Source organism: Schistocerca nitens, chromosome 5, assembly GCF_023898315.1.
Source record: "Schistocerca nitens isolate TAMUIC-IGC-003100 chromosome 5, iqSchNite1.1, whole genome shotgun sequence".
Taxonomy (NCBI): Eukaryota; Metazoa; Arthropoda; class Insecta; order Orthoptera; family Acrididae; genus Schistocerca; species Schistocerca nitens.
The window spans coordinates 755,246,902-755,274,051 of NC_064618.1; the positions used below are offsets into that span (position 1 = coordinate 755,246,902).

Below are 27,150 nucleotides of genomic sequence, written 5' to 3' on the forward strand. Positions count from 1 at the left end.
ATTTTTTCAAGATTGGAGACAGACAGCGATATCCTTTGGAATTTAAAGAATGTATGTTGTCTACATTTCATATGCAGAAACATATGACCTAACATGTATCAAACGCAAATTTCTTGTAGTAGTTTACCTAATATCGAAATATCACAATAACCCTGACCATTAGCGAAGTGATAGGCAGCTCATCATGAAGCTGGCGAATTAAAGCAATACGATAAGCAAGAATCAGAGCTTATTACCAAATAGTTTCTTTAAAATTGTTTGCGAAAAATTGCAGATCGATCAGCATGCATGGTTTGCTGTTCACGCCGAGTAGGCTACTGGTCACTCAGCTCACGCTGGCACCTACACTTCCTCCACTCGTTCCAGACTGAACTGTCAAAAGCCGCACTATAGACGGAACTTTAATACAAGTAGCTTTGCTTAGACCACCAAAGGGTGAAAGTGAAGTTGTGAAATACATTCTATTACATAAACATTTTTGTATATAGCACTAGAATTAAGAAACTAGAGTTGATAAAATTGATTAATTGCCAAAGCAGTTTTAATTACGGATTTTCGTGATAAATTTTGAATAATAAACTGCTGAGAAGCGAAACAATACGAAAATTTTGTCAAACCATTGGCATTTATTTGCAGCGAAAATATATGCATACAAACACATCAAAAAATGTTCATAAGGCAATACACGAGTCCTTTGTATCTTATTCATTGTATTTTTTTTTTTTTTGCTTGTTTCTAAGTACCAAATGTCAAAATACTGTATTTTGTCCTTAAATGGAGCGGCTCTGTCACCGTTTAAAAATGTCAATAATGAAAATTGCTTCATCAATTTTTTCTTTGTCCAGACATTGTAAAACCTAAACCTTTTTTTTGCTTTCTGATATCTGCCATCTCTTGTGGGAGAACACTCATCAAAAAAATGTTCAAATTATATTGGAACATTGTGGGGAAACAAGGCAAATTAATGAAATAAACCGATTATATTCCCTCTCTCCCACTCTTGGTAAAGGTTAACACCTTTCGAGAAAGCTTGGCGTAAGCGACCTGTTACGTTTCATTGACGGCCTGTGCGCTTTCGTAATGCATCGTGGATTTTTATGAAGTTCCGTACAGTTACTGTCCGTATCGTTCAGTGTTAATCGATCTTATTGATGATAAATTATGCGCAGAATACAGTGTACAATAAGTGCAGTACATCGACGTTATTAGAACTTAGGTAAATTTTTTCGTACTATTTTATTTCATTGCAGGCGATAGCAGGACGAGAGATCCAGTATTATCGGAATCTTTGGATTTCGAAGGCAGTGAGCTGTCGAATTCTGATTGGACAACGCATACCTTCAGATTTTTCACACCTACAGTGGCGAGAGAAAACTAGAGATTGGAGAGGTCGGGAGTTCAGTGACAGCGTGGTGGTGGTGTTGATTAAGTGCCTTTGATGCATGTAAAGTTCTACAATGGCTCGTTGGCAAGTTCTGGTGCCAGTTTTTCTGTTTTTAGTATGCTACGTTGTTGCTGCGGAGGGTGATCAAAAGAAAGGCCCTAAAGTAACAGATAAGGTATTGGAAAAATATTTTAGAAGTAACATTATTTCAGAAATAATACTAAGTGCAAACGTCAGCAACATAGTCTAGCTTCATGTCACATCAAGCCATTGATATTTACGAAGAACCGCTGGATTGAAAACTACTGTAATAATTTTAAGTACATAGAAGTTCGGTGTAAATACCACAGAATTCGCATATTTTTAACAGTACTTGCTAGTTTTGACATGTAATATTGATATTTGTTTCAGGTATGGTTTGACATAAAGATCGGAGAGGAGAATGTGGGCAGAATAGAGATTGGTCTGTTCGGTAAAACCGTTCCAAAGACAGTTAAGAATTTTGTTGAGCTCGCACAAAAGCCTGCAGGTGAAGGTTACAAGGGAAGTAAGTTTCATAGAGTGATTAAAGACTTCATGATACAAGGAGGTGATTTTACCAGGGGTGATGGAACTGGAGGTGGGTAGCTTCTTGACTCATTCATACATACAGAGAAATTGTAAAGATAGAATTGATTATCATACTATAACGTATATACTGAGCAGTACAGACTCTACTTGACTTTCTGAAACAGCATTTCGGTTAGTTTGTTTGGACAGTTTTATAGAGCTATTAAATTGCCCAAACAAACTTAGCAAAATGCTGTGCAGTGACGCTTGGTGGCCACTGTTTTCTCAAAATTGTTTAAAGTAATTGTATTTTCTTACAACCAGGTCGAAGCATCTATGGAGACAAGTTTGCTGATGAAAATTTCAAGCTAAAGCACTATGGAGCAGGTTGGCTCTCAATGGCCAATGCAGGAAAGGACACAAATGGCTCTCAGTTCTTCATCACTACAAAACAAACACCATGGCTTGATGGGAGGCATGTTGTATTTGGAAAAGTGTTGAAGGGAATGGTAAGCTGTAATTTATTTAGAATGCATTTTTGTATGAGTGTTTGGTAAACATCTGAAGACAAGTGTTGCATATACAGGCTGTCTATATGTATAGCCTAAAAGTACACTGATGGTGTTGGTGGCTTTTGTATTGTGTGCTGCAGTTGATAACACTAACTGCTGTGAATGATCAGACAATGGCAGAAAGAAAAAGAAAATATTCGATAAACATAATGATGTGGAGTGTATGAGATTACATGGTGCATAATGGAATATATTGTGCAGAATGTTGTCGTGTAAAACAGAATGTTCTGTAAAATTTTAACTGTATTGATAGGCTTCTGCATAACTACAACCTAGGAAACTGATATTTTGGAAATAGCCTACCCACAATTTTTTAAATTATCATTGGTCTGAATGATAGATTAGTCCTTTACCACAGCCAGTTTTCCTCAAGTGACATTCGTTTGCTTCACCAACTCTCAACCAAACTGACTCATTTCAGCCTAACAGACCTCTGGCTTCGCCACAGGTTAATCTGTTACCACAGGCAGTTTTCTTCCTGTCAAATTTATAGTCTTTGCCAACTGATAAGCAAACTATAGAATTGGATTATGAAACAACGCCCAAGAAATCGTGCCATATTCCAAGAAACATACAATGCAGTACAAGAAATACATGTAAAACCCAGTAACCAATTTTATAATCCCATAATAGATCAATGTTCTTCAGTCTCTTGCTGTCTATGACCAACAAATTGCTAAGAGCAGTGCACAGCAGTAGACCTGCTGACACTGTTAGTGCACTTTAACCATCCACAGGAAGCCTTCGTAATTTTCAAATGCTGTTAAAAAGTAGAAAGCAGCTGCTTGCAGTTTGTTGCATCTTATGAAGTAACTCAGTTTTGTACAAAAAATTGTCTTCTACAGGGATCTTTTCGTAACCCACAAAATGTCTAGATGGTAGTATACATCAGTGTGCACAAGCATGTTGGAGTAGATAGAGCCTGTTGCATCCATAGTTCTTTTGTGGAGATCACAAAGGTGTGGTACAGGTGAGGCACACTGTCATGTCCTGTACATTGTGGATATGTTCAGTCTAGGAAATTGATAATGTATAAACTCCAGTGCAGTGGTCACCATCCTGCTGGAAGATCACATCTGGCTGAAGGTCAACAAAGTGCCAAAGCACATCCATATAAACAGCTCATGTTACTGTTGGTTCAATGAAGAAAATTGTCCAAATATGCTTTCATCACACATTCACCTTCCCACATCTGTTTAAGGTTGCTTCATCAGAGAGAACGATATGAGACATCTAGGGTTGTATCTGATCCTATCAGGAACTTCTAAGCATTTGAGTGAAGTTTATACGACACTTTGTGAACTGCTGGGCTAGAGATGTTCAGATCTCTTGATACTTCGTAAACTGAGGTTTGAAAAACTGTCTCCACCATTTCAGCAGATGTGAATTTTCTGCCAGAATCTGCCCTTTTTACACTTCTAGTGGCTAGGAACTTGTTATACAAAGTCTTAATTGTCTTAATGTCTGGTAGCTCCCTTTGAAATCAAAGGTAGAAATTTCTGTAGACACCCCTTAATGCCCCTTTCACATACTGCAGATTGGACTCTCCCTTGAGGTAATCATTTCTGATAACTAAGAATAGTTTGGATAAAAACTTAAGCAATTGAGTTGCGTTACATCACATTGCAAACTGCAAGTATCCTTCCTTGCGTCTCAGGTTTTTTGAATTGAAATTGGGGGAGGTTTCACGTGGCCACACTGTACTCGGTGAGTCACTAGTTTGGACACAAGTTGTATATTTTCCATAACCACTTCAGAAAGCACATCTGTCTGTCTTATCCATGAAAAATCTTTAGTAAGATTTCAAAGGTAAATTTTACCTGAGTAAGAAGTAGCAGGGATAGTGTTCCCCAAGAATTATAGTAAGTATTGCTGTGATACTTGAAATAAGGTTTTTTTTCAAGTCAATGATGTCTTGGGCCAAGGAGAAGCAGTAAAGTTTGTTTTCTAAAAAAAAGGTATTAGTCTTCCCTTTCCATTATATTACAGGTTTAATTTTTAGCTATGTGTACAGAAATTCATGGGTCTCCAGCATTTGTTTTTCTTGGCATTGAGATATCCTTGACACATGTTTGCCATTGTTCCGTCAAATTATTCTATCCGTAGAGTAATGTTATATTCTCCAAACTTATTTCGGTACCATCTAAGTATAAAGTTCAGCTTCAAGGGCAATTAAGTACTTTAAAATGTAGCTGAGAATAGGATAGTGCTGTTACTAAAGTGTCCTAAATTTTTTCTGCAAATGGTAGTACAGCAGGATTTGCAATGAAGTTGGGATGGGGGGGGGGGGGGGGGCTCTTATATGTACATAACACCTGATATTGCAGAACTTACTTCTAACAAGTCACTAAGACAGTTCCAGAATATTTCAGAAAACACAAAGGTGAATAAAAAATTTTTTGGGAAAATGGGATGCAAATCATTTTTCCTTTCATTCATTAGTTTGCATCTTTATGCACTAAGCTGCTGTATACTTCTGCACTTTTTGTCTTATATTATATGATCACTTGGAGGCAGTTATCACTGATGTGTCGTAATTAACTGACATTTCATTATGAAAAATTGTACCAAGAATGATGTGTTTTGATATATCTTCAGTGCGCAATGGTCTTGAAACAGCATACATTCATAAAACACAAGTTAAAATTCTAAAACACAATATGAACAGTCTTTAACCACCAGTATGATGTTTCCATCCTTTTCTTAAAAGTTGTGCCAATAATGACACTTTTTTGAGACATCCTTAATATGCTGGTGCTTCGAAGTAGTAAATCTTCATAGGATGCAAGTTATATTATAAAATGCACCAATTATGGGCTAAGACAAAATCCAATATGGCATCTCTAAAGTTCTGCTTGTGAAATAGGACAGCTTGGTTGAAGGGTCTGAGCCTTCATCAGGCCTGTGTTAGCCATGCTCTGCAGAAGCCACACCCTCAAACCTCTGCTGTGTAAAGCTGTGTGACATTTCAAAGTGCAACCTTAAGCTACTTGACATCAGATATCAGCTGTTCCAAAAATCATGACTGTCATTACATAAATTCATGTTGGAAAAATATTTGAAATGTCTTGATAATTAAAATCCTGTAATCCAACACAGATATATGTATTTTAATATACAGGGTGTTTATAAATGAATATCGGGGTTTTAATGCTTTACAATATTTATTACATTAAACTTACATATAAATGATATGTCAAACGAAAGAGCAACTCAGTTGTTTGGCACCAGTGCCACCTCACTGGTATAGCGAAGTACGCGATTGGTTGAACTTCACTGTACCCAAGCACTGGATAGGTCGCAAAGGGCCCAATGACAGGGCTTGCTTTGCATGGCCTCCACATTCATCCGACCAACGCTATGAGATTTTTTTCCTTTGGGGCTTCATCAAGGATCGTGTGTGTGCCTCTGCTACCAGCAGTCCTCCCTGAATTAAGAAACTGGATTGAAGCAGCTGTTGCTACAATCACTGAAGACACACTTATCAACGTTTGGGAAGAACTCGGCTATAGACTTGATGTGTGCAGTGCGACAAATGGTGCTTACAATGAACATTTTTTGAGTTGCTCTTTCATTTGACATATCATTTATAACTGTAAGTTTAATATAATAAATATTATAAAGTGTTAAAACCCTGATATTCATTTATAAACACTCTGTATATTTTTGGGTACTTCCACTTCAGAGCCTTCAGCTATGAGTCACACCTGCTCTGGAACATACAGGAGCTAATTCAGAACTGTAACACAATGAGTATGGCAGTAGCAGTTTAACAACATTTTCATATCCCAACGTTACCTTGATTTGCAAAAGTGGATTGAACATAGCCAATATATAACTGATATCGGCAGTCATCTTTGACCCATGATAATTATGGTATATGATGTTATGGTTGTGTAGTTAGAGAACCAGTAGGTTATGGTGATACTGACCTGTAGCTCTGCACGAGATCTATGTTAAGTTGGAAGGTGAGAGTTTGGTTGAGAATTGATGAAACCAATATGCCCTGACACTAATTGCAACTTTTATTATGGTGCATATTGTACACATATTGATGGTTGGTTTATGTTCACCATTTTGGTGATGTCATGGATCAAAGCAAATTGGTGGCATCAGCATCAGTGTTTTCAGTAGGATCTTTATAGTAAAAAAAAGTGTCGAGCAGTATTCAAAGTCTTAGACTTTGGAGTGGCACACACATCTCTGGTTCTTTTCTGCCTCTCAGTGGCTGTGTAAAACTACTCTCATTGGCTATGCATAAGTACTGTGTTGTGTTGCCAGCCTTTGTGTGACAGTACACCATTAATCTCAATGTCCACCTCTGGTAGCTGAGTGGTCAGAGCAACATAATGTCAATCCCAAGGGCCCGGGTTCGATTCCCGGTTGGGTCGGAGATTTTCTCCACTCAGGGACTGGGTGTAGTGTTGTCCTAATCCTCATTATTTCATCCCCATCGACGCACAAGTCGCCGAAGTGGCATCAAATCGAAATATTTGCACCCGGGGAACGGTCTACCCGACATGAGGCCCTAGTTGCACGGCATTTATTTATTTATCTATACATCTTCATTCTACAGCCATTCTAAATTTCTTAATATTCAGCTGAATGCGCCTCTGTCTTCCTGTTTTCGAGTGTTCAGTACCATTAGTTTTTGGAAGGAATATTTCATACTGCTGTGGAGTGTGCACTATTATTGACAATTCCTGGCAGATTTTGTGTGCCAGACCAGGATTTGAACATGGGACTGTGCCTTCTGTGGGTATTGGTCTTGCTAACTGAGCTATTCTGACAGCACTTGTGACCTACTTTCTCAGTTTCACTTCTGGCAGTACTGCTCTCCCACTTTCCAAATTTCATAGCTCATTAGGTAAGAGCGTACCAAGTCAAGCTTTGAGTCTTGGTCCTGCACATAGTTCTGATCTTCCAGGATGTTTCAGAACAGTGGACTCTGATGCAATATGAACATTCATTTTGTAAAAATTTCCCAAGGCTGTGGCCAAGCCATGTATTTCCCCACTATCTTTTCTTCCAGCAGTGAAGGTTGTAATCGAGCCATTTCTCTGAACTGTCGTCTCTTCCAGGAGTGCTAATACCACATGTATGCTGGAGAACTTCTGTGAAGTCTGGGAGGCAGGAGTAAAACACTGGCAGAAATAAAGTTGGGTCTTGCATAGATAGCAAACTCGATAAGAGCATTGTCTGTGAAAGGCAAGGTCCTGGGTTTGAGTCATGGTCTGGCAAAAGGTTCTAATTTGCCAGGAAGTTTCAGAAATGGTTTTGGTACCAACTTCTCAATATAAACATGTACCAAGTGTACACATTTCAGTAAGATCGTTAAATCAAAGAATGCTGTTAAAACTTAACTCCCATACATGCTTTACATCCATCAGTACCAGGTGTGGGCTGAGAGGGCTGCCTACATTTCTCTCTGTATTTATGTACTTCACTCTATATTTCTGTTCTGGTCTTCAAAGTATAACTAAAACACATACATACACTATGATTTCTGTAAAACAGTGACCATGCTTTTGCCTAACGTCATACAAAATCTCTTGTGGGTTGCACTTGTCGACAGTATAAGGTACATCTTGGCAACAGGTTTCTGTGTAAAGTTTGAAGCAGCCAGTGGGAGTATATTATGTGGTAACCAGTGGGCAGTTGTTATCTACCTACTTTTTCAGGCTGTTAATTTATGAATTAATCATTTTATGTGGACAGCCTTTCCTTCACATTCTGCTTTGATAGCTTGCATTGTCTGGATGGCTCTTTCTTAGTTTTATGCTTTTGCTGTTTATAAAAGTTTATTTTATTGATCTATACAATGCTTTTGCACTGTCTTTTTGAAATGTCAGCAAAAGCGTCCAATCCCACCAGTCTGCCTTGAAGCGTGACGTAAGTGTGGTGTTGTGTGTGATGTCATTATGGTGCGGAGTTTACAAGTCAGTTGTGTTTGTAGATGTCACCCTGTAGTCTTTGATGGTGCCCTCTGGTGTGTGTGTGTGTGTGTGTGTGTGTGTGTGTGTGTGTGTGTGTTTGGGGTGGCCAACCTAGTTTGCAGTGCTGAGTTTGTTGGTGGTCTGTATTGATTGTTTCAGTTGCTGTTGGGATCTTTGATTTTTGGGTTTTTGAGGTGTTGAGTCTGGTTTTATTTTTAGTAGTTGTAGGTGTTGGTTTTTTGGTATTTATAGTTGTGGTTGACCTACGTAGGTCAAGGGGAATGTCAGATTCCTATTTTTGTAGGTGTTAGTGTTTGGTATAATCAGCTATGGTTGACCTATAAAGGTCAAGGGAAGTGTCAGATTACTGTGGATTTGGTTGGTATAGCAGAATTTGGTAAATTGCTTTTTATTTGCCAATCATTTTGTGTGTTTTGGCATCATTTTTTTACTGTTATATTTAGCTTGTCCCCACCCTAAAACCCCCAATTTCCTATGGTTATCCTGTTAGTTGATTGTATTATTGGAGGGAGATGTTATTGTCTTTGTATATGTATTTTCATGTTTGTTGCCATGTGTATGAAGTAATATCATAGGTGCCATATTGGAGATGCTGAGAATGGCCATTTCTGCTGTATTCATGTCACAGGTCAAAGCAGGCGGGTGGAATCAGACGCTTCTATAGTTACGAAATATGACTACTGATTTTTGTCTCAAAGGCAGAATCTATGTGGTGACTGACTGATAAGTAGCATAGCCAGAGATCTAGGTTAGGTTGGAAGTGACAGTTTGGTTGCCTGTTTATGAAGACAATGAATGTAAAGGTGGAATCTTGGTTGAATTGACAGATTGCTCTGTAGTGTAGCTAGAGGTCTAGGTCAGCTTGTCTGCTGATAGTTTCATTTTCCCTCATTTTTTGTTTACTTGCATCTAGATTTCTGCAGTAAAGTAAGACATACAAGATATGCCAACAGCAATTAATGAAAATTCAATGTTAAATTGTTCCTTGCATGTTCTTGTATATTTGCTCCTGAAAACAATGTTCTCCTCGGAAAAGGCAGTTTGATTGCTCTCTAGAACCTAGCAATGGAAGGTCATTGTTAACATTAAAATGTTAATATTTTTAATGGAAACATCATAAAGTAATTAACTGTATGAATCAGCTGTTCAGTCACCTCTACTTTCCACGACTGCTCGTGACAGGTGTTACTAAGACACTTAGAGGTTAGAATGTGGATGGCTCCTGGTAAACATGTATCATACATTCCACTGTTCATTTTCATAATAGATACCCACTTTGACACTGGTGGCTCTTAATCACCAATGTCCTTATTTTGGAAGACTGATTTCTCACCTCATAGGACTTCAGTATTTGCCAACCATTGCACAGGGTGGCCAGTCCCAGAGAATATTGTTACTTGTTAGGTTATTACACTACCAGTTTTTAATTTTTTCTGTAATTTAGAAGATATTGAATACCAGAAGTTGGCATTCCTTATTCCCCCTCTGCTTGCTTAGCAATAGTGTAAAATGTTATCTTCATTCCCTTGTGGACAGACTGTTGCTGTTGTTTGCTCCTGATGCATCACACTGTATTAAATTTGATTGCAGGATGTTGTCAGGAAGATTGAATCCACACCTACTGATGCAAGAGACAGGCCAAACCAAGATGTTGTTATAGCAGACTCTGGTGCAGAAACTGTGTCTGAACCCTTTTCAGTGGCTAAGGAAGAAGCGATCGAATGAAGATGTGTAAGTAGAACTTGAGGTGAAAGAACATCACAGAAGCAGAAGTTACAGTGAACTCAGTGGGCAGGTCATTCCAGAAATGTTTGATAAATGATCTTTGTATAACTTTGAACTTTTGTGTCTGTTTCTACAAGTGGAGAATAAAGATTTTTTTATAAACAGAGCATCCAGTTTTTGTCAGAAATTGCAACAATGTTAATATCCTTCAGACATACTGTTAAGAGTGAAAACAGCATAATTAAATACCAGCCATGTTAAGTTTAGTGGTAACATAACAGAACTTGATGTAGAGATTAAAGTGTTTAAAAATACAAAACTGACATTTATACTCTTTAATACTTCAAAGCTTTATTTTTATGGGTATGTATTATATCATAATGATTTGATCACACAAAATCAGGTTGTCTTAATGGCACAGATTGTCACGCCTGACAGTACACAATGCTAAGAGTGTGTCATCGTAAACATGGTTTTACAAATTAGCTTTTTGAGAGAGAATTGTATGTCTCTTCAGCTAGAATTTGGGAGAGTGGTCTAGTATTTTTAACTTTAAATGTAATTTATACAGGCGAAACTGCTGCTTTGGTACGCGCATGTAACTCCCGTACCTAATCAATGTACAAACTCTTAGCCTTCCACGAACTGAGGTGGCACATTAGTAAGATACTTTGTTCAGGAGGATGGTCATCCAGATTTAGGTTTTGTGATCTACTTAAGTCATCTAAGGGAATTTTGGGGATGGTTCCTTCGAAAGACCTTCGTCAATTTCTTTCTCTAACATGTGATTCTGCCCAGTATGTAATGACCTCATCAGTAATGGGATATAAAACTGTCTTCAATCAGGATTTGCTCCTGTTTGCAAATGTGAGACTTCCCATTACTCCTACCACATGGGAAATGGATATCTGCCTACTCTGTTACTGAAATACTGCTTTCTGACTACAGTAAAACACAACTAGCATGTCTCAGACCAGTGGACCGATCCAAGTATCGTCGTTCATGCTGTGCACAAAGCACTAAACAGGCAAACTTTTTCATTGAACAATGGGTTAAGAATATTGATCATTTTATTGGTCCTCAGTCTTTTGCAATGGCAAACTTGAATAAAATCTTCACAAACTGCTAGGGCTGGCATGGTGTTCCATTTATACACTGTCCAGTCACAGTAAAAAGCCTGCATAACCACCTTTTGCAGTGCGGACCACTGCAGGACATGCAGGGAAAGAGTCACTGGAGTTCTGGAAAGGATGTGAAGCCATGCCAAATCCAGTGTCTTGTCCAGGTATGCAAGCTTTCTTGGTTGAGACTCCGTGGTGCGAACAGTCTTATTGAGATGGTCCTAAGAGTACAGCAAACTCATCCTGGTACTCCTTGAACGATGCACATACCCTGCGAGCCATGTGACACCTTCCATTGTACTACTTGTTGACTCCACCAGTGTTGAGGAGAAACAAACAGCATATAGGGGTGCATGTGGTTCCCAAGGATAGACTTCTAAAATGACGTTCACCCAGGGAACGCCAAACATTCCCCAGCCTGTAATGCTCCCTCCTATGGCCTTGACCCTTCTCCGATAGATGAGGGACCCAGTGGAAAAGGAGCACATGCACAGAGATTTTGGTACAGGAAGACAGCCGATACCATCTAGTATTGTAGGTGGGAACTTCTAGCACAGTGCCTGTTCCTTTAAAGAGAGCATATCATATTTGCTGTTATTCAGGACTGACACATTCCCAGTGGAAAGTGGCCCATACCAATAGTATCTCTGTCTCATGAGTCGATTCGTCTCATTGGTTGACTTGGTTTCGGAAAGCCAACCAGAAAGAGTTTCTCAAATGTGGTTCATATATTTCAAAGATGGCGGCAAAAGATGTTGCTATTAAAGTTACTCATAAAGAAAATGCAACAGTACATGTAAAAAAAAAAAAATTCGTAAAGAAAATGAGTGGATAGATAATGAAAGGAAGAGGTTAAGAAACAATGGAAAAAAATATAAATCCCAGGAAAAAAAATTGTTCCCGAGAAAATGTTTCTTAGTGCCAGAGATCCGTGCTCCAAAACTAGTTTCTGCAAATACAAAACATTGAATGAAAAACAGGTGGAGGCAATATTTGAGTTTTGTTGATTGGGAGATCATAATAAGCAAAATGCTTTATTTGTAGTAGTTCGGCCTAATAAGTGCAAAAAAAGTGTAGCCAAAGAAGAGGAAAGTGCCTTTCAGGTATCTTATTTCATACACACCTGTTACTGAGGTTGAAGTGTGTAGGACTTCATTTTTGGCTGTTCATGCTATTTCTGTTAAACATTTGAGGACTGTCCATAGCAATGAAGAATGTGACACACAATCGTGAATCTAAAAAACATGTTTCTGTACATAAACCTCGACAGGATAGAAGAGGTAAGCATTCAACAGACGAGAGAAAAACATCAAAATGTTTCCATGGTACACATCATATTATAGTAAAACACAGAATCTGAACAAGTCCTACATAACCTCTGTTAACTCGGTTGCTGGAATGTATTGTTTGTACTGTTAAGATCTTAAAAATTCAGATGAAGTCCCAGTAAAACAAGTGTGACCCCCATTTTCAACAATGAATATAATATTGGTTTTAAATTGCCGTCGAGTGATATGTCGTATTTGTGATTCTGCTAAGGCACAACACCGAATCCAGACATCAAAGTACACATTGAGAAACCTGAATCTGGATGTAGTGCTCTGAAAAGTGACTCAAATGAGCCAAAACAATATGGTAGTGATGCACTTGTTTTATGCATGGACTTAACAACAAGCATTGCCAACACCATATATTTTGACGGAAACAGTTTTTACAAGAGATGAGTTTGGACATATGATTTCTGTATTCACCGTTGTAGTGATGTATGTCTGGTCCTAGAATGTTGCATCTAGAGCGGCCAATGAAGTAGCTAGCTGCATTTTAAAGGCTTTAGATATGATGAATGCCATCAAAGGCTCATCATTTATTCTGATTCGTGTTGGACAAATTAAAAACTGTATTATCCTCGGTCTGTGGTTGTACCTCCTAATTAAAAAATGTTTTGATGTTGAGCACAAATTTCTCCCCCCTGGTCACACTTTCCTGCCATGTGACAGGGATTTTTGAGTTATTGAGTAACTGAAAAGATACAGGCTGTGTACACTCCAGCAAAATGGGCTGAACTTATAAGAAAGAGCAAGCAAAAAAACTCATTCATTGTGGTTGAAATGAAGAAAGTCGACTTCGTGTCTTTGTCGTCTATAATGAACAGTATAGTCAAACACAACGTTACTGTTGACAAAAAGCTTGCAGACATGAGAAACGCAATGGTGTTAAGATTAGTGAGTGGTGAACATTCTGTATATATCAAATATTCAGAGTCAAACTGAGAAACCTGTGCGAGTTAGTTTTTACAGAAGTGTCGTGGGCAATTTATGAAGCTTGCAGACTGCCAGTTAGTTCCTAAGTATCCAAATGGACATCAAATTAAGGCAGCAAAGTTCAAGGACCTTCAAAGATTACTGCAATTAGTGCCTCCAATATATTCAAGCTTTTATCAGTCATTGATAAGTGATGGTAGTAACGATACAATGGAACAGGAAAACATTGATGAGGAGTTTGACTATTAATGACATGCTGTGTAATGTGACTACGTCTCAAGGATTTCATTTTCTGTACTTTAAATTGTAATAAAGTGACCTAATATTTAAATGTTTGCAAAACACCATCTACTGTTGGTATCACAGCAGTTCACATTACTATACAAAATCATATTTCCTTAATTCCCATTTCCCAACAACATACTCTGGTGGCATGTGCCCCTTTTCCACTGGGCCCCTCAATTGTTGCAGCGTGTTTGCCTTCAACCTGATGGAGCATAAAATGTGCTTCATCTGAAAAAACCTACCTATTGCCCCTCTCCAGACGTCTTGGTGTGAAAATTCCAGCCTTTGATGCTGGTGAACAGCCGTCAGAATAGATATATGAACCAGGCCACTGTGGTGGAGCCCCATACGTAGCATTTGCTTGAATGGTACTGAGGAGACAGTGTTGGCAGTTACTTGGTTCATCTGGACTTCAGTTGGTCAACAGTTGCACGTCTGTTCACCCACACCATTGTCATCTATGGCCCATGGTGCAACACAGGTGCCTCGGTGCTGGTTTGGGATAGCACCATTTTGCTATGCACGGTATACTTTAGCCACGATGGCATGAGAACAGTTGACAGAGCCAGCCATGCTTCCAGCGTTGCCCCTTTGGATATCAAACAAATTACTCTGTTTCCGCATCACGACAAGGACTGCAATGTTTTCTGCATCCCTTGACAAGATTTATATATCCTCCACTGCTAGTGGTGCCATCTGTGAGGGGTTAATGCACATAGACGTCAAAAAATGCCAGTCGTCACTTAATGTGACTGCTGCCTCTCATATACATGGTCCAGTGTCTGAAACCTCCCAGTGGAAGGCTGGAAAGTCATAGGCATGGGAAGTAGAGTTAAGCAGCTCCATTCCATTGCTGCCTTTGCTTTACGAGCTGTGTAAGCTGGACACAATTCTCAGCGATAGTGCCCCCCTGCGGGTCCGAGGGTTGGAATATGCCCAAGGTATTCCTGCCTCTCGTAAGAGGTGACTAAAAGGAGTCTCGCTTTTTGGCCGTATGAGTTCAGGTTCCATTCTATGGTTTGACCTTCCACTTTCAAAATTCTACAGGAGTGCGGGACATATGGGTAAGGATGCCTTACGTGGTGCACGAGTTATCCATAGTGCCCTTAGATTCGATCTCCTGAATCTCTTGTCATGACTTTGCATCCCCACCTGCAATTCAACTATTTGGATGAGGACACTTTGCGGGGTATGTCATCTTCTTCCGTTGTCTCCTGTCCTGTTTCGCCCCCACGACAACGTTGGATTTCTCTGTGCCCAGTATCCATTACGGTAGCCAGTCCGTTGTGGTAGGGCTGTCATGTACCCATTTGGTGGTAGCCCCCCCCAGACAACATAGGGATCGCATTGCTGATGCCTGAGCTGTAAACTCGCCCATGTATGCCAAGGAGTAGATGCCTGTCTTCCTGGGGCATCAGGACTCCCGGACACAGCCATCATGCCAGGTGACCTTTGCTGTGGCTGGGTGGCGCCTGTGGGGAGAGCCCCTTAGTCATCTCTTGCTGGTGACCGTACGGCGCCAGGAGTCTCTAAGAAGGGCAAGATCGAATACAATGCTGACAGGTATGACCCTAAATTGTTTCCCTCCCTCGCTACATCATGGGACGCACGTGGGGCTACAGAACGGAGAGGGGCATATTTGCCTCGGTTTTTAGGCTATAGCAGAACTGATGTGGACTCCTTTATACCTACAAAGCCTCAATTTTTCATTGAACACCCTGAGAATAAGTTTGGAGAAGTGACTGCTGTCCAAGATGCAAAACGGCACAGTCTTGATTCAGATAGCATCCCCAGCCCAATCCTGAGTGTTACTTGCCTGTGAAAGAGCTGGGTGATATTCCTGTTTCCGTCACTCCCCATAAAAGCCTCAACATGGTCCAGAGGATCATTTTCCTTTGCTATCTCCTCTTGCAGTTTGACTATGAGCTCCACACGAATTTAGAATGGCAGGGTGTTCATTTCATTCGTCGCATTTACAGGGGACCCAAAGACAACAGGGTTGCTAAAGGTGCCTTCATCTTGGCCTTTGAGGGTGATTCATTGCCTGAAAAGGTCAAGGTGATGGCTTACTGCTGTGACGTTAACCATACATCCCTCTCCCTATGCGGTGCTTTTAGTGCTGGAAGTTAAGGCACATGTCCTCCCGCTGCATTTCCAGCGCCACATGTCGAGACTGCAGATGTCTACTGCACCCAGATATTCCATGTGCACCTCCTCCGACTTGTATCAACTATGGAGAGTACCACTCTCCCTGCACGCCAGAATGCCCAGTACCCCAAAAGGAGCGGAAAATCATGGAGTGCAAGACCCTGGACCAGTTGACTTACACAGAGGCTGAACTTAAATTTGAAAGATTACATCCCATTCAGTTGACGTCGACATACGCTTCAGCTACGTCACCAACGCCGTCCCAAGTGCCAACAGTTCCTCACTCTGTGCCAAGAACAGTGGGCCCTCCGAGCCATCAGAATACATCCGCTCTGTTGGTGGTAGGGGAAAAATCTTCCTCCATTGCACCCAAAGCACCTAGTTCGGGAGCAAGGCCCCCACAAACGCAGGGGACATCGGTCCCTTACCCCTGCCGGAGAAGCAACAGCCTCCTCTGGCTTCTCTCATGCGGAAGGGGTCCCTTGGGGCCCTCTCTCCCAAGGTCTTCTCTAATGCCATGGCGACCACTCGCCAGTAGCTCAAGGAGCCAAAAGCTGCTGGACAAAGAGCTTCCTCCGTGCCTGAAGCTTCTTTGGAGAAATATTACCAGCAAGTCCCTAAAGAGAAGCGAGAGAGCAAACAAACTAAGTAGTAGTCTGCTAAGAATGAGGACCCTCTGGTGTCTCTACCACCACCACCACCACCACCACCCCTACCAATTCTGCATCTGAGGATGTGGTGGAGATCTTAACGTCCCCTGCGGACCTGGATCTCACTGTTGCCTCATCCACCATAGAAATGGCTACAAATACTAATTGCGTGCTTCATGCCTTCCCAATCTCTCGATAACATCATCCTCCAGTGGAATTGCGGTGGTTTTTTCCACCGCCTGGCTGAGCTACAGCAACTCTTAAGCGTTACACCTGCTTTCTGCATTGCCCTCCAGCAAAACCTGGTTCTCAGCAATGCGGACGCCTGCCCTCCATGGCTATAGGGGATATTACAAGAAACACAGTGACTATAATAGTGTATCAGGTGGAGTTTGTGTCTGTCCTGAACTCAGTATGCAGTGAACTTTGCCCCTTCAAACCCCTCTTGAAGCTGTGGCTGTCAGGACACAGGAAATAATTGTCTGCAACGTATATCTTCTTCCCCCAGATAATGCAGTACCCCTGAATACATTGGCTGCACTGATTGATCTACTCCCTAAACCTTTCCTGCTTTTGGGAGATTTTAATGCTCATAACCCCTTATGGGGTGGCACCGTGCTTACTGACCGAGGCAGAGATGTCGAAAATTAGCTGTCACAACTTGACCTCTGCCTCTTAAATACAGGTGCCCCCACACATTTCAGTGTGGCACACATGGCACATATTCGCCCATTGATCTCTCAGTCTGCAGTCCTGGCCTTCTCCCATCTATCCCTGCAGAGCGCACGATGACCTGTGTGGTAGTGACCACTTAACCATCTTCCTGTGACTGCCCCGGCATCAGGCCCATGGGCACCTGCCCAGATGGGCTTTAAACAAGGCAGACTGGGACACCTTCACCTCTGCTGTCACCATTGAATCTCCCCCACATGGTAATATCGATGTGGGGGTTGAGCAGGTAACTACAGCAATCGTTTCTGCGGTGGAAAACACGCTCTCTCGTTCTTTAGGGTGGCCCCAGCGAAAGACATTCTTTTGGTGGTCCCCAGTAGTCACTGAGGCAATTAAGGAGTGTCGGCAAGCTCTACAGCGGCACCCTTCCTGGAGCATCTCATAGCCTTTAAACGGCTCCGTGCCCACGTTTGCCAGCATATCAAAAGGCGAAAACATCTCTCATTCTACAACAAGCGACACCACCTCGTGATGTTCAATCGGATCTGATGTGATAGTGTCTTTCCATTGCACTGGCAGGAGAGCACCATCATACCAGTGCTAAAACCAATCAAAAACTCGCTTCATGTGGATAGCTATTGGGCCATCAGCCTCACGAATGTTCTTTGCAAGCTGCTGGAACGTATGGTGTGTCGGCGGTTGGGTTGGGTCCTGGAGTCACGTGTTCTACTGGCTCTGTACCAAGGCAGTTTCCGCCTGGATCACTCTACCACTGATAATCTTGTGTTCCTTGAGTCTGCTATCCGAACAGCCTTTTCCAGACGCCAATATCTTGTTTCCGTCTTTTTTTATTTACAAAAAGCGAGTGACACCACCTGGCAACATCATATCCTTGCCACATTATACGAGTAGTCTCAGAGGTCCGCTCCTGATTTTTATCCAGAAATTCCTGTTGCTACGTACTTTTCGTGTCCAAGTTGGTGCCTCCGATAGTTCCCCCCATATCCAGAGGAATGGGGTCCTGCAACGCTCTGTATTGAGTGTATCTCTAATTTTAGTGGCCATTAATGGTCTAGCAGCAGCTGTAGGGCCTTCCGTCTCTCAGTATGCAGATGAATTCTGCATTTCGTACAACTCCACCAGTACTGGTGTTGCTGAGCAGTGGTTACAGGGAGCCACCTACAAGGCACAGTCATGGTCTCTAGCCCACGGCTTCCGGTTTTCGGCTGCAAAGTCGTGCGTTATGCACTTCTGTCGGCATCGTACCGTTCATCCGGAACCAGAACTATACCTTACTGACGATCCCCTCAGTGTAGTGGAGACATATCGATTTTTAGGACCGGTTTTTGATGCCCGATTGATTTGGCTTCCTCTCCTTCGTCAGCTTAAGTGGAAGTGCTGGCAGCAACTCAATGCCCTCTGCTGCCTGAGCAACACCAACTGGGGTGCAGATCGCTTTACGCTGCTGTAGCTCTACAGAGCCCTTGTACAATGCCTCCTTGACTATGGGAGTCTGGTTTATGTTTTGGCGGTACCCTCAGCATTGCATTTACTCGAACCAGTGCACCATTGTGGCATTTGACTAGCAACAGGAGCTTTTAGGACGAGTCCAGTGACCAGCGTCCTTGTGGAGGCTGAACTCCCTCCATTGCAGATCAGGCGTGCACAGCTGCTTGCCAGTTATGTTGCACATGTTCGTAGTTCTCCTGCGCATCTGAATTACCCTCTCCTTTTTGTAGCCGCAGTGGTTCCTCTCCCGCATCAGCGGCCCAGGTCAGGGCTTACATTTGCAGTTTACGTCCGACCCGGTGTACACCTAGGCTGCGGCTTCGCCTGGACCTTTCACATGGCCCAAAGGGCTCAGTTCACCTGACGGCTCTCCATTGTCACTTCCTCTCAATTCTTGACATGTACCGAGGCCATGAAGTGGTTTACACTGACAGCTCAATGGCTGATGGTTGCGTCGGCTTCGTGTATGTCCATGGAGGACATACTGAACAGCATTCATTGCCTGATGACTGCAGTGTTTCACTGCACAGCTGGTGGCTATATCTCATGCTCTTGAACACATCCGTTCATGCCCTGGGGAGTTGTTTCTTCTGTGCACTGATTCCTTGAGCAGCCTACAAGCCATCGACCAGTGCTACTCTCATCATCCTGTGGTAGTGACCATCCAGGAGAACATCTATGCCCTGGAACGGTCCGGTCATTCAGTGGTGTTTTTGTAGACCCCAGGACTCGTTGGAATCCCAGGCAACAAACTTGCTGTAGGCTGGCCGAACAGGCTACACGGAAACTGCTTATAGAGATCAGCATTCCAATAACTGACCTGCATTCATTTTTACACCAGCAGGTTTTTCGGCTTTGGGAGACGAAATGGCATAGTCTCAGTACACACAACAGACTGTGTGTAATTAAGGAGACTACGGGTTGCGCGACCCAGGGCTACCTCCTGCACCGCCAAGACCTGCCTCAGTGTCGGTATAGTGCCCAGTTGACAGTGCCCTATATCCTGGTGCACTGTCCCACTTTGAATGCCCTGTGATGAAATCTTCGGTTACCAGATTCGTTGCCATTAATTTTACCTGACAACACCTCAACGGCTGACTTAGTTTTACTTTTTATTTGTGACAGTGGGTTTTATCATTTGATCTAAGTTTTAGCGCATGTCTTTTGTCCCTCTGTGTCCTCCTCCTCCTCTTTATTCTCATGGTCAGCCAGCCATGGTAACCTGTTTTGTCGTTTTAATCTATTCTACCTGTTCCTTGCATTTCTGTGGTTTTCTTGTCCCCTTTTGTCCATTTAAGTGTTGGTTGCCCTTCTCTCATTCTTGTGGCTTTTTCTTTCTCTCCGTTTTGTGTTGTCAGTCTCGCTTGTTTTATTCTCGCCCTTGTGGCATTGTTTTATTTGGAACAAGGGACCTATGACCTAGCAGTTTGATCCCTTCTACCCCTCTTTAAAACCAACCAACCATCAGCAGTAGTGCACATTGTATGGGTTTTGTAGATACTGCCACATTCACAGTGTCTCAGGTGCTGAAGTTCATACTGCTGATGTTCACCATAAGAAATTACATTGTTCTGTGCCTCAATGTGTTAAGGCTGCTCTTCATGCAAAGGATAATGTAAACTATTTGCATTCAGATAGCAGTCACTGTGGTTTTGGTTTCCTAGGCATATAATGATGAAACTGGCCATACTTCTTTTTGCTTAACACATCAAAAAATGCTAGTTCCCTCCTCAAGGTTAAGATGGACACCATTCATGTATGCTGTGAACTGCTGTTTTGCACTTTCAGCTGTAGACCATATTAAGGAAGTGTTGTCAACATACTGAAGGAAGCACTGAGTAAGGTAGTGCAGTGGTTAGTACATTGGACTCTTTCTGGACAATGGCGGTTCAAATCCATGTCCAGCCATCCAGATTTAGGTTCATTACGGTACAGGAAGTAAGTTGTCTTATGGCATGACAAGGGACATGACAATGGAAGGAATAATTACTGAGAAGAAATGCTGAGACCAAAGAAATTAATGTAAATTAAGACCAGGTGGGTGGTGAGAACCACCAACATGTAAGACCAATTCCCACCCAGAGTTCTGAGAAACTGGTGAGAGGGGGAAAGAATCGAGACAGCATATGTGGTGAAATGGGCACTGAGGTCATGACTGTCAAGCTGTAGAACCTGCTCTGCAACAGGATATTGTGTGTTGCTGGTAAGCACCCTCTGCCTATGCCTATTCATGCTACTGAACTCAACCTAACTCTTGCCTGGTGTTTTGTCAGCCTTGGGTATTACACTATCTTCCACATTTTAGCCGACTAGGGGAGAGCACTGGAAGAGATTTAGGGACTTCTTCCAACCCGGAGTTTTGGGTGATTTTTTCCAAACTCTCCCCTATTTCCTAAACCTCACCAGTCCTTTTCATTCATCCCTCTTCCTTCCCCTTCAACCCTTCTGCCAGAAGGAGCCACTGGCACTGAAAGCTTGCAAATTTCAGTTCCTTTACATGTGTGTTCTCATGCTGCTGCTTGGTGAGTAGATTTTTTTTTTTTACAGAAACTAAAACGTGCAGCCAGTAAAATCACTAAAAACTTATGCACAATGCACTAACAAAATATTTCAGCCATAGCAAACTGTATGTGTGGCCTATCTCATTTGAAGCAGAGATTGGCGATGACTGTTCTTATCAGACAATAGTAGGCAAAATTAATAATCACAAGGTTGTGTTTTTTGTTCCCTGTTATAAAATGGCAGCATTATCTTTTACTTTCTCGAACATGCTGTTATCAGGAGCAGTGAGTAACAAGCAATGTGCATGGAGGCATGTTCCGTATAAAGTTTTCCAGTGACAAAATAATAAATTTAAAATTGTCCACACTGGTTCTGATGGTTCACAGTTGCAATCTGATCTGTTTTCCACCACTAGCTAATTTATTTATTACTCACATTTATTCTATAAAAGATAGTCCTTAGGAACTGCCTCACAGTGCAGGCACATAAGTGTCTATGAAAAAGTGAGTGTTAACTGATGCTTTATCCCCACCCGAAGGGGAAGATATGTTGATTAGTCAAACAGCAAGAAGAGATGTGGATACTATGAAACAATTTTGTTTGGATTACTGTTTGCTTACAGGAGCAGATAGTGGTGTTTTGTGATAGCAGCAGTTCTTTATAATAGAAAGAACATAACAAATATTGTGTTAACAACAAACAACACTGTGTGTATATTATTTTTCAAACGGAAACTGGAACCAAAAATAATGCCACCCTGTTGTGTGTTGTGTACATCAATGCAGACAGTTGCCACGAGAGAGAACAGCTGGACTATATGGTGTTGGACAGTGATGACGAATCCCCCCCCACCCCTCCTCTGCTCTATGGCGTACCAGGCAACTGACTTAGCACGTGCATACCACACTAATAAATGATTAAGTCTTGCCTTCATCTGTTCTTGCTTTTACAAATGGAGGATACACAGTCCCAGAATCATCATAAATTGCCCCCCGAAATTAAATTGATGGACAGATCATAGAATTGCCTGTCTGCCTCAAAGTTTGTATGACTTCGTTTAGTTTTTCCATAAGGACAAGTTAATGTTTGTAATGAATTCCACTTAAGCTGACTGATAAAGAAGACCACTGCAACTTGTTTAGTACTGTATCATTCTTACCTGGCAGCAGTATAATGCTTCCAGTACTCTAGAATAAACTGAAGCGAGCAAATGAATAAATGAGGATCTTGTACACTTAAGTCTTGGTATCTGAAATTTATATTTTCAAATTCCAGAAATATGAGAACAGAAGTTGATTTTAGTACTCAAATCATGATATGGCTAAATAATATTGGAGACTTTCATTAAAGCATATGACGTGTATTCCATTTACTTGTATTTCTAGTCATCTGGAAACCAATGTACCAATCAGTTATCTGCTTACCCATCTATATTTTACAGTAAACAGAGTTTCTATATTCTGTAACTATCAATACTATTGCTAAATAATATGGGTGTAGAAGACAATCATTCTGTATTATATTTGGTATATAATGTCTGTTAATGCATAATGTTCTGCCATAAAAAATAAATTCAACACAACTGTTCATTTTTGCAGATACTTTGCAATAACATTGTTCAGTGAACAAAAAAGCAACATATCTTCCATCTGTACATTTCCACGTAGATAATAGGGCTCTTGTGATTTAATGTGCTGTTGACAGATTACTTTGCTATATCAGTAACTATTGGACTATAAATATTAGGGTTCCAGGATTCACACACACACATACAGACTCCACCTTTTAGAATTGGTTATGTATGTCAGAAAGGCCAAGATGCATGTTACCCTACAACCAGCTGGGTAAGTCCACCTGAGGGGTGGACGGAAACAAGGGAACATAATTCCCCAAGAGTGGGGTTCAGCACTTCGGTGTTCAAACCAATTTTCAAGTTGATAGCTAGTTCACATTCCAGTTGTTCAAAGCAGAATCAACATTTGCCTGAAGCACAGATAAGAAGTCTAAATATGGGTGTCCATGTAACAAATTGCACCTTGCTGAGCACCTCTGCACCTCACTGTACACTCTTCAAAAGCTCACGATGTGCCAGGATGTTGTTTGGACATTATAAAAGGCATCATATTTGAGCCATTCAGACCTATATTTAAGACTCTATCTTCTTTTAGAAATGGAAATCTCCTGCACTCCCTTCCTGTTCTGTTGATTGAAAAATGTCATTTATGAATGAGTCACATTCACTGAAAGTTTTGAGATGATGGCACTCAAGCTATACAAAATATTAACTATAAACAGGTGTTTCATCTTCGTCAATGGGCAGGCTGTAAAATAAATCTGTGAAAGGGACACCATGTATGTTCTTGCAGTTTGAAAGTGCTACAACCTTCTCAGTTCCCATTTAAAAAGGTATTTTGCAATTTCCTTCCCTGCATTGTTCTTGTTGACACAGTTTAACAGTCGCACTTATACATATTTTGTTTTGCTTCATAGCTTTTCATTTTCATACTGTCTACTGATAATTTAACACACACAGTACGACAATTTTACTTATTAGTGTAAATACACTAATAATAAGTAACCAGGAATCTGCAGGTTGTGAGGATTGTAATAAGAATGGAAATCAGGTACAGTGACAAACTACTACAGCATGGTATTGGAAAAGAACTTTTACTCGAGTTCTCTGTGCATCGCTATGTATTGACAGGCACCGAGGTGGGATGGATCCACCATTACACTAACAATAAATTTTACTTCACAAAAGATCTCTAAGACCAGGTCTTTGGTAGCTTCTTGGAGGGTCTCTTCTCTCTGTACGTTCAAATGTTGCTGCTATGTACCTTCGTTCACGATTTCGTGGGCCATGCAAGTCGGTCACTGCAATTTCCGTACACACCATGTCATCCAGAATCTGTAATGAGATTATCAGATCAATATTTTCAAGGAACTTAATGAGCTTATTTCTGCAGTTTTAATACTACAAAAGCAACAGATATGACACTTACACAATCTCATGAGATACTGAAATTAATCTACACATTTGTAGGTTCTTTTCTACACATAAAAATTAAATATTGTATGTTTGATCAAGAATGTGCACACCATATGCACAAAGAGTTGGAGGCCTATATGGTTATTCACATCGGTTTGTAGTGTGATGCTTATGGAGAAAGTGTGTCCTTATGGTAAAATGAAATATCACTGTCAAACCAGAACATGAAACAGTGCAATGACAATGACAAACTAGTTAAAAGGGAGAAATCACTGCACACATGAAAAAATATGCTAACTTAATTTCTAAATGTTATTTCGGAATAACAGTAATCACTTGAAGCTGTGTGTGGATTTTTTTAAATTTTTTTTATATAAGGATCATATTTTTATTTCACTTTCTATAAATTGGTGAATGTTGTTCATTTCATACTCACCTAGCAAAAATTTTTAAAAAGGCAGCACTACTTTTATTCGCATAAGATACGAGTCTACGTTCATTTTCTACTCTTGAATGTATCAATTAAACCTTGTTTGCACACAAAATATAAATCAAAGATCAAAAATAACACAAGGAAAATTATCTTTCTGATCTACAGCTTTAAAATTTAGAATAAATGACATGCAAAAGTAACATCTAAATAAAAAGAAAAAAATATTGGAAAACTTCTTTAAAACAATTTTGAGGGCAGAAGGAAGGAGGCTTACGGTTTATTGTGCTGTCAACATCAAGGTCACTGGAGACAGAGCACAAGCTCGGATTGTTGTAAGGATGTGGAAGGAAATCAGCAATGTCCTTTCAATGGAACCATCCTGGCATTTGCCTGGAGGATTTAGGAAAATCACAGAAAACCTAAATCTGGCTGGCTGGACATGGGTTTGAACGGTGCCATCCTGAATGGGAGTCCATTGTGCTAACCACGGTGCCACCTCACTCAGTTTGAGGGCAGAAGTATATGCTACATGAAAGAATGTATTAAAGCTAATTTGTCATTTTGAAATTTCTTTCTTCTAATTTCTGCATTTCATTTATTTTTTCTTTTGCAGACTTCTCAAATTATTCGATTTATTTAACACCATTACAGCCTGTTGTTTCTCTGGCTGCTATTATGCTGTGGTTGAACGGATTTCAACTCTGATCAGGACATAATAGCCCAGAACATTTTGTTAACTGTGACATTTTTGGCTGTGAAAATTAATATTTTATGATCATTGATCTGCCTTCCTTTCTTTTTTAGCATTTTCTGTGTTTTATACCTCTTCCAGATATTGATTATAATCATGTCTTAATATGGAGAGTCACACAAATCTTTATTAATAAACAACTATTATTACATCTGCACTTAAGATATTTACATGATCACAAATGAGTCTCAAAGCTACATGCAATTCTTCTTTTAAGATTTCCGACTTCATATTTTTTGTTACTCTAAAAACTCTTTCTGCAGTTGTTTGGCCGTCACTTAATAGAAAAAGCTTCTGGATACATGATCAAACTTGTATGTGTTTCATTTTTAAATGAAATCATCCAAACTTATAGTTTCTTTCTCCAAATTTAAAAATTCTTCAGTGTTTTCATAACAGTTTCATTGACACAATCTGCATGAATGTCACCACAATCTTCAAATCTAATAAGCTACTTAGAGGACATTTACTCTCCCTCATACAATTTCGTTTCTCTTGCACTACATATACTGATATTAAACATGATAAATTTCTTACAATGCTGAAAGCTGCTGGTGATTTCGAAATTATAACTGATACAACTTTAATTAACACATATTTTACGTCCCCATGTAAAATCAGTATGTCCCCCCCTCTGAAACCTTTCTAAAAGAATGTAGTTCTTGAATTTGTTTTTCACACACACAAAAAAGAAAAAAAAAGCCCTGAGGTCAAATTTTTCTCTAGGAAGATGGTTCTTAGGGTTATTGAATTCAACTTTTACTTCATCAACAACAGTTAAATTATTCAACAGTTTTGGTTTCCCTGTATTAATGCAAGAATTGATTTTTTAATATTGTCCGTTATGTACAAGAGCATGGGTTTATCAGTCTGATATGTGTTAAGGAAAGGCTGCATAATGTTTAAGTATTGCAAAGTGTTAAGTTTTACAGGAAAATGATTTTTGATTTTGTTGTTGTAGTCGTCATCGTTGTCATCTTCAGTCTGGAGACTGGTTTAATACAGCTCTCCACACTACTCTATCCTGTGCAAGCCTCTTTATCTCCAAATAACTACTGCAACCTACATCCTTCGGAATATGCTTACTGTCATCTCCTCTTTGACTCCCTCTACGATTTTAACTCCCCAAACTTCCCTCCAATACTAAATTGGTGATCCCTTGATGTCTCAGAATGTTTCCTATCAAATGACCCCTTCTTTTAGTCAAGTTGTGCCACAAATTGCTTGTCTCTCCAATTCTATTCAGTACCTCCTCATTAGTTGTCTGATCTACCTATCTAATCTTCAGCATTCTTCTGTAGCACCACATTTCAAAAACTTCTATTCTTTTCTTGTCTAAGCTGTTTACTGTCCATGTTTAACTTCCATACATGTCTATGCTCCAGACAAATACCTTCAGAAAAGATTTCCTAACACTTAAGTCTGTATTCAAAGTTAACATATTTCTCTTCTTCAGAAACGCTTTTTTCACCATTTCCAGTCTACATTTTATATCCTCTCTATTTCAACCATCTTTGGCACTGTTCTCAATATTTTGATATGATTTGGGTGGTGTCTTCTTAAATTTCCCCTTCTCTATCTGTTTAAACCATGTTTTCAATGCGGGCAAAATTTCTAGTACTCTCTTGCATACAGACACATT

At 40.5% G+C, this 27,150-nt stretch overlaps 2 protein-coding genes across 3 annotated transcripts in view; one reads left to right on the top strand and one right to left on the bottom strand.

The window, feature by feature from the left end:
* The first annotated feature begins 1,316 nt into the window (after window positions 1-1,316).
* On the top strand, window positions 1,317-10,353 carry LOC126259702 (peptidyl-prolyl cis-trans isomerase 5). The gene is made up of 4 exons (XM_049956673.1): window positions 1,317-1,559; window positions 1,796-2,003; window positions 2,258-2,442; window positions 10,053-10,353. The coding sequence occupies exons 1-4, from the start codon at window positions 1,458-1,460 to the stop codon at window positions 10,185-10,187; spliced, it is 630 nt and encodes a 209-aa protein (XP_049812630.1). The 5' UTR covers window positions 1,317-1,457; the 3' UTR covers window positions 10,188-10,353.
* A 13,630-nt stretch (window positions 10,354-23,983) lies between these two features.
* The window catches only part of LOC126260069 (pentatricopeptide repeat-containing protein 2, mitochondrial-like), a 76,320-nt gene continuing 73,153 nt past the window's right edge, over window positions 23,984-27,150 (bottom strand). For both annotated transcript variants that reach the window (XM_049957267.1, XM_049957266.1), the window contains exon 8: window positions 23,984-24,243. In XM_049957267.1, coding sequence (XP_049813224.1) covers window positions 24,088-24,243 — 156 coding nt within the window. In that variant the 3' untranslated portion in view covers window positions 23,984-24,087. The remainder of the gene's footprint in view (window positions 24,244-27,150) is intronic.

Coding starts and splice junctions, on each gene's coding strand:
- LOC126259702 (XM_049956673.1), top strand. CDS start 1,458: ATGGCTCGTTGGCAAGTTCTGGTGCCAGTTTTTCTGTTTTTAGTATGC. Junction 2,004..2,257: donor CAGGGGTGATGGAACTGGAG/GTGGGTAGCTTC, acceptor TCTTACAACCAG/GTCGAAGCATCTATGGAGAC. Junction 2,443..10,052: donor GAAAAGTGTTGAAGGGAATG/GTAAGCTGTAAT, acceptor ATTTGATTGCAG/GATGTTGTCAGGAAGATTGA.